Source organism: Salvia hispanica, chromosome 3 (assembly GCF_029641045.1).
Source record: "Salvia hispanica isolate PSC_SH4W2 chromosome 3, Shi_PSC_v1, whole genome shotgun sequence".
Classification (NCBI taxonomy): Eukaryota; Viridiplantae; Streptophyta; class Magnoliopsida; order Lamiales; family Lamiaceae; genus Salvia; species Salvia hispanica.
In genome coordinates, this window is record NC_142694.1 from 21,838,017 (window position 1) to 21,846,547 (window position 8,531).

General features: G+C 33.9%; 2 protein-coding genes across 2 annotated transcripts; one reads left to right on the forward strand and one right to left on the reverse strand.

The window, feature by feature from the left end:
- Positions 1–4,269: 4,269 nt before the first annotated feature.
- LOC125216333 (chavicol O-methyltransferase-like) lies at positions 4,270–4,990 on the forward strand. The gene is made up of 2 exons (XM_089069323.1): positions 4,270–4,574; positions 4,663–4,990. The coding sequence occupies exons 1-2, from the start codon at positions 4,290–4,292 to the stop codon at positions 4,966–4,968; spliced, it is 591 nt and encodes a 196-aa protein (XP_088925449.1). The 5' UTR covers positions 4,270–4,289; the 3' UTR covers positions 4,969–4,990.
- Positions 4,991–5,211: 221 nt separating this feature from the next.
- Positions 5,212–5,832, reverse strand: LOC125209526 (protein ROOT PRIMORDIUM DEFECTIVE 1-like). The gene is made up of 2 exons (XM_048109126.2): positions 5,807–5,832; positions 5,212–5,692 (listed from the first exon to the last, which is right to left on the reverse strand). The coding sequence occupies exons 1-2, from the start codon at positions 5,830–5,832 to the stop codon at positions 5,212–5,214; spliced, it is 507 nt and encodes a 168-aa protein (XP_047965083.2).
- Positions 5,833–8,531: the final 2,699 nt, after the last annotated feature.

An 8,531-nucleotide genomic window follows, 5' to 3' on the forward strand; every position in this document is an offset into this window, starting at 1 on the left:
TATATATATGTGTGATAAAGGGGAGAAGTTGGATAGGTTTACTAGTTTCATAATTGCATATCAGTAGGCTTTCTTATCAAAAATCCTATAGTGATTATGTTATGACAGATATTTGATACGTAAATAAATTCTTGTGAGTGGAGGTGCATCTTTCTTTTATTTGCAAAATCTTAAATAAAGATTTGCATTTAATGCTGTGAAGGAATGAGTATAGTTGCCACCGTAGATTTTGATCATGTGCATTTATTACACATCTCCGGTTGCAGCCTTTGAAAATTCTCAAAGATTTTATAATATCTACTTTTGATCTCATTTCTCTCTCTAGTCCCTTGAAATTCTCTTATTTCGGCTTTTTTCTCTACAATACGTTAATAATGATTTCTCTTCCTTCTAACCTATTTTCTTCATGCAGGGATTTCTCATTGAATAGCATTTTACAATCGTGTGGACGTATCAAGCTCCCTCGAGTTGCGGCGCGACTGTGTGAGATAGCTGTCCGTGATTTGCATGTCACTCCATTGTAATAGATTAGATTTTGAACTCCCCGCATGTGTACCGGACATTATAAACTTTTATTTGAATTTATTCTTTTACCTTGTAACTTCTCATGTATGCCTTGTGCTGATTCCTAACCATCACGACGGTCGATTATTCGATACGAGAGGGGATGTTTATTATATCCTAACTACACTAATTTAGAGTTGATCATAATGAAGCTAAGTTTAATAAAAATTTTAATAATAATAATATCATAAATTTGTGGGTCGTTACAATACATGATTATATTAAAATAAACTCATCCTAATAATAATGTCTAATTTGCTGCTTTTGATGTTCAGAATTTAAATATCACTTACTGTTGGACCCCTCACTTCATTAGAATCAATACTCATATTCAATATTAAAATCTATATCTATATGTATCTATATATATGATTATATTAAAATAATAATAAATGACAATATACTATTAATGAGAACTCTTAGATTTAAAAGCAGATTCAACCTTAATATGTCGCATGGTAGGCTTGCTTGCCTTATATGTCCAGATTGTTTGATTGTCTCTGATCGTATCATAGATTGCTTTGAACCATATACCAACTTGCTTGTCTAGATTGTCATTTTAACTATAGTGTCACCATAATGCTCTGATTTCGTATCACAAATTGCTTGGAACCATATGACGAGTTGTTTGCCTATGTATCACATACTCTTGAACAATGGGCAGCACTTGTCGCCCCCGACAGGGGCTCTCCGGTTACAAGCAAGGAGCCAAGAATATTATTTTGGGCAGTCCCGGAAAGGAAATTGACTGCTGCCACGATTGATTGCGTTTTTGGTATAGAATGAGAATTAGTCATCAAGATCAACTATACATATCTTTTTGTAAAGAATCACGACAAATGATATGTGCTCATAAAAAGTTTGTAGTTTCATTCTAACATGATAGGGTAAGTATTAATTTATGGTTCAAAGTAAAATGAAATAATTTGATTGGCCTGATATGCCTTGCAATTTCTGTCAAGCAGGTTGAGAAAGGCATAAATTAGGCATAAGTACCACCAAATTGAATTCCTAAAACATAGACTATATATAATCAAAATAGAATGTTACCCTCGTCAAAAAATGTAAAAAAATAGATAAGATTTAAATTAGGCATAAGTACCACCAAATTGAATTCCTAAAACATAGACTATATATAATCAAAATAGAATGTTACCCTCGTCAAAAAATGTAAAAAAACAGATAAGATTTTAAATGATACGAATTTTAATTCATAATTAATAAAGTAAGATAAATAGAAAATATGATGGAAGTAGTGTTACTAGATTACTGAGGTTCACATTGAGAATGATATGTAGGGTTAATATTTGTTTAAAAATTTTCATATTTAGAATTGATCTAATTTTTATAGATCATCCAAAATAGTAAAATTAGTCTATTTTATTTAGATAGTAGGAGTACTATTTTTAGTTCACTTTCTTAACCTCAAAATCCTTGGTTCTTCTACAACTCCTATTTAGAATACTAGTATAAATTTTCAACGTGCAATATCTGATCTCAAGATAGTGATAAGGAATGATAAATTAGTGCCTAATATTTAAACATTATATTCACTTTATTTATTTTGTTTTAAGCATTTATTTTAGTACTTAAATTATTATCATTGTCATTAATTCAATATACTAAATAATCATAGCCCAACGGGAGAGTATTATGGCGCATCTTTAATTAGAGTTACAAAGTACTTCCAATCTCGTGCTGCCACGTGGCACAAAACATGCAATATTGTAAACAATAAAATGCCACGTACATTTGTGAAGCTGTAGATGGATTTCCGCATATTGCATTTTAGTTATAGGCAGACTGCATTTTAGTTATAGACAGATTGCATTTTATATTGTTGAGTTTTGCATTATAAACATATATTGTCTACAACTCAAAATAAACTATATATAAATGCAATTCGTCTATATGTATAATGTAAATTAAACAGTCTATGTCTATAATACAAAACTCAATAGTATAAAAAAATCTTCCTATAACTAAACAAAAATCCATCTGCAACTTCTACAAATGTATATTGTATATTAGTGCTTACAATATTGCATGTTTTGTGCCACATGGCAGCATGGGAGTGGAAGTATATTGTAACTTTAAAATCAATTATTTTTAAATACATCACTAGCTCAATATGCTCATTTCTACGACTTCAAATAAATAAATTAAATATAAATTAAATTAACTATTTTTAAAATTTTAATAATAATGCAAATAACAACTTTTTTAAAGTATTAAAATTAAATTAAATATATAAAAAAACAAATAACATTAATCGTGGAAGCATGACGTTTTAACTAAACATATATCACAAATACTTGCGTACATCTGCAGACGGTGGCAATCAATACTAAGAGAAAATATGGTTTCTTTCGCATTTTGAGAGAAGGGAAGTGTTGTGGAATTGAAAATTGAAATGGATTTCGAGGCATGGAGGTATTTGGCATATATAAGTGATGTATATTTTCGGCTATCACATAGATATTCCGATTATGAAAAACTGAAAATATTTTTGCGAAACATTTATCTCCAAATATGAAATAATAAGTATTAAATGATAGTTATTAATAATTACCTTAACATTCAGAATTATTTTTGAGTAAACCCCACAAATAACATTATTACAAAATCAAATTTTTAAATCATTCTCGTAAGCCTTTTGAATGATTTCTTTACTTTTTTATTGATTGACAATAGATGTGTCTTAAGGTATCATTTCTCCAAATAATACTAGAATTTATCGCATGGAGATAACGAACTAAATTTATATGAAGACAATAACTTTATTCAATAATGACATGCTCTCTATTTATTAAATTGGAACACATTCTTTAAACCTTTTTTGAAATAAATCATAAAATGAATTTCTAGCATCAAAATGTCTATGCAACTTATATGAACTATCACATGCAACTCATATGAATTATTTCATGCCACATCTACATGAAATTAAAACATTTCTTACGGTATGGAAGACAACATTTACTTTGTTTTCATTTGGTTAGAAAAGTTGGGATGGCGACTCATGCAGCATAAAAACTCTTTTTATTGGTCCTATTTCCAAAAGTTTCAATATATTTCTCCATTTTGAATCTATAAAATATTTGTATATATTGAAATACCATTTTTCATCCAAGTTCAAATACTATTAACTTATTAGGTGAGAAGAAGGCATCATTATTGTCATTCAAAAATATTCAATGCACGTATGTGTATAAAAGAGGCATCGACTAACATGTTCTGAGACTCAAAATAACTCTTATAGTGAGCAAATGGCATTCCAAAATAGAGAAGTGTCCACAGATGCACTTCTTCAAGCTCAAGCTCATGTTTGGAACCACATGCTCGCCTTCGTAAGCTCAATGTCCCTAAAATGTGCGATTCAATTAGGCATACCCGACGCGATCCACAAGCATGGTGAGCCTATAAAGCTTTCCCGATTGGTTGAATCTGTTAATGCTGATGTCAGCAAATCCCAATGTATCCACCCTTGATGCGGGTGTTAGTCCAATCCGAGTTCTTCACCGAAGACGCCACTCAAAAGGAGGTGCGGTACTGCCTGACGCCATCCTCGCGCCTCCTCTTGAAAGAGGCACCTCTTGCGGTGCTCATGTTGGACACCGTCTTGACAGATTCATGGCACCATATGAGTGAATGGCTCACCAGCGAGAGCCACCTCACGCAGTTTGAGGCAGTGCACGGGCCAATGTTCTGGGAGCGTGTGGCACATGGGTACTTTGTTCGATGAAGCTATGCGTAGTGACTCATGGCTCGTGGCCAGTGTACTTGTTCGGGACTACAAGCATGTGTTTGAGGGAATCAAGTCACTGGTTGACGTCGGGGGTGGAACTGGGACTATGGCTAAGGCTATCGTTGAGGCGGTTCCCAGCATCAAATGCATTGTTCTCGACCTCCCACATGTTGTGGCCGGCTTGGAAGGCTCGAGCAAACTGAGCTTTGTGGGGGGAGACATGTTCGAAGCTATCCCTCCAGCCGATGCTGTCCTTCTCAAGGTATGAATACGTTTTATCTCACCGTCCTTTCATTAACAAAACAAGCCCGTCATTCGCAAACAATACTAACGAGTGACAATAAAAACAGTGGATAATGCACGACTGGGACAGCGAAAACTGTCTCAAAATCCTAAAGAGATGCAAAGACATTGTGAAGAGCAACGGCAGCACGGGAGCAAAGGTGATAATCATTGACGCGGTCCTGGACATCAACAGAGAGGATGACAAAGTTGTTAATGATCAACTCTACTTCGACATGACGATGATGGTTGACTTCAACGGGATAGAAAGAAGTGAGAAAGAATGGGCAAAGCTTTTCTCTGATGCTGGCTTCACTAGCTACAAAATTACTCATGCATTTGGTGTTAGGTCTCTACTTGAGGTTTATCCTTAGATACATACCGTGGGCCATAACACCGACGGTCTATATATTGTCTATTCGCACATATACGTGTGGACGTATTTCACAATGCATAGCATGATTATAATAACAATGTACTAGTATATTTACCTTTCAAGATTGATCTTCATGCCCAAAACTCAAGAACAATCGCGACGTACAAGATCAACTGTAACCCATAGCAGGTAAACTGAAGGCAAATCATAATAGAAATATATAGCAAAGGCCATTGAAATTTCATTTAGCATCATCACCAGACAAAACTTTGTAAAATCGTTTCCTTTCTTCCGCATCAAGTATGCCACCTAAATTACCTTCTTGATTATTTTGTTCAGAGATTTTTTCATCATCATCATCTCTACTCCTTCCGATAGGCCTAACTTTTGCAACACCTTTTTCCTTTTTCTTTTCTAAGTTCATTAAGTAGTGCCTTCGGTTGTACTCGTGCAGGCCTTCCTGCATTAGCTCCCCAAACTTATTCTTCACCACAACGACTGGATCCTTCTCTATCAATTCCGAACCATTGTATGCTTCCCTGAGAAGAACAGTGTAAATCTTGTATTTGTTCGAGACATAGAAAATACCAGGATGCTTCAGCAACAAAACATTCAATTTCTCAGGAAAGCCAAACTCTCTCTTAAAATGGCTTAATTTGGAAATGGAGAGTTTCTTCCACAGAGTCATCGATAGCAATTCGTGCACTAAAGCCACGTATCCCCTAATAAATTTTATGGCCCGAAAATATTTTGTGTTTTCAAAATTTCAAACTTGTCAAGAATTATATATAGACGACAGTATTGAGGTTTAAGTAAATGAACATGTGATCTGAAACCTGCCAATTAAGCATGGAGTTTTCATTATTAATAGAACTATGAAATAAATCATTAATGAATTTATATATACTATTATTATACTACCTCCGTCCCAGAAAATTTGTCACATTTTTCTATTTTCGTCCATCCCCCAAAATTTGTCTTATTTCACTTTTACCATTTTTAGTAGTGGACCCTATATTCAACTAACTCATTCCTACTCACATTTTATTATAAAGCTAATATATAAAAGTAAGACCCACAATCCACTAACTTTTTCAACTCACTTTCTATTACATTTCTTAAATCCCGTGACAAGTCAAAATGAGACAAATTTTGGGGGACGGAGGTAGTATAAATAAATATCAGTATGTTCTGCCCTATACCCCCAAGGCCCTAAACAAGAATATAGTAATACAACGTGGGCGTGCATTGGCCTAGTAGTAGTGTAGTTAATATTCGATGCCAAAGGTCTCAGGTTTAAGTTAACTGTTGAAAAATTAGGGTTCTGATATGATAATTATATGAAATGTATAATCTTATATAGTGAATTATAAAAGAACTCAAGACTGATATTTATTGACATATGTTAATCCTATGCGGTTCGACTCTCTTTTGCAATCCAGGAAAGAACCGACAAAGAAAACCCGAATTGAAGCCCGTAACTTTGCTCGACTCAATTACATTCATTACTTAAATTAAATAAAGAAAAAATAACAACACATAATCATGAAGATGTCGAGGTGGCACGATGTGCGCTGCAGGCAATCCCGTGCCCTAGGGAGTGATGATACTCCCATTAATGGTCAGGTTTGGGGAGATCGTATTAGTGCCATTCAATGATACCACCGGTTTCTTTATATTAATCCCATTATTATTCTCGATTACCTGTGGGTTAACGTTGAAATCATTAAATTTGATATCCAGTCGCCGCCTGAGATGCCCATTTGAATATGTAAAAATGGTGAGAAAGAGAATTAAAGCTAATGTAAGTTTGTTGCCTACCATAGCTAAAAAATTTGAGAAGGAAAATGAAGATTGTGTTTGATTTATGCTTGAGCTTTTTGTGATTTTGATATAACTTGCCATGACGTATTTATAGCTTTGAGGATCGATCAAATGAGTATGTGATGTAAACCTGCTAACTCAACGTGTCTGTAGCAATTTGCAAGAACTCATTAAAGAATTTATACATTCTACTATTATATAGGAAATATTTAAAATAATCACACGCAAAGCAATCATATGGTTGCCAACTAATTATAGTTTACTTTCATTAATGGTTGTCATTACGCAAGATTAAAATAATAATAATTTTTGTTTGTTTAAAAATTGGCATTTCATTAAATTAGGTTGATCTTGTGTTAATATATATTGTTAGGTGGGCACACGGTTCAAAAAAATGTTGAACCTGAACCGGCCCGCCAAGAGTTTAGGCGGTTCAAAACCACCAGTTTCCGGCCAAAACCGCCGATTCTGGGTCAGTTCGGTGGTTCACTTTAATTATTAATTTTTTTTACTTATGAATTCTACGAAACCATTCTTGATTTTCTCATTTATAGAGACATCGTTGAATATTTTATGTTTCACTTTCAATATGGGACAAAATATGTTAAAGTATTTTCTTTTATAACTACATGTTTAGATCATTCATTCATCTTTTTCCAATTTGGGATACAAAACTTTCTTTTGTCTTCTACTTTTCTTCATTTTTTGTATAATATATATAAACAAAATTATTATTTGAACATATTCTTGATAGATAAAAATAAACAGTTATTGAGAAATATGATTTGTATTGACGAGCTACGATTTCCTGCACCTCTTTACAACCTCTCCTTAGAGTATGTATATCGTTGTGGACTGCTCAAGCTGGACAGTCGACCTGATCATGCTAGCCTATTTCTGTCTGTTACCTGCAAAGATGCGAGTGAGTGGATCCGGTAAAAGCTCAGGCCGATCAACTCGGCTTACTCCGACTCGAGTGAGAAGGACAGAAGTGAAGATGAATCGTTGTCAAAAACCTTAACCCACTAATACTATTTATTAACTAGTCTAGGGAAGTAAGGATCGATCCCACAGAGATGCGGCGTTTTGTTGTTTGTTTGTTTGTGTGACACGGCTTGGGTTGCTTGGCTGCTGCCATGCTTTCTAGGGGGTGGTTAAGTTTTAACTAGTGGACTTTGGAAAATAAATAAATTGAACAACTCAACTAAACTACTTGATCAACTTGACTGATATTTCTATAAATAGACAAACAGAGTAAACGAGGACTGTCAGTCCCCTGCAAAAAGCACTGTAAAGTAAAAACTTACTAACAACTTCATCTTTTCAACAAATCAACATAAAAAAACAGAACAGAGAACAGATCTGGAAAATTAAAGAAGACGAAACATCGTAAAACACATAAAACTTAAATTTACCCCTAAGATCTAAGTTGCGACTACGTAAAAACAAGAACTAAGACATGCTCATGCAAGAAACGAAACAGGAACTGCTAAATCTAAGCATACGAAGACAACGCAAACATGAAACAGCAGATCTGAGCGAATCAAAAAAGATGAAACACTCCTAAGCTAAGACACAAAACATAAAACCCGAAAATAAAAACAGATTTAAAACATTAAGTGAAAAATAGAACATAAAGCTAGAAACGAAAACAGAACTTCATATTTGACTAAATCAAAACGTTAAAAAGTCGATTACATGAAAAATGAACTAGAAAGCAATTAAGAAAGCATGAAA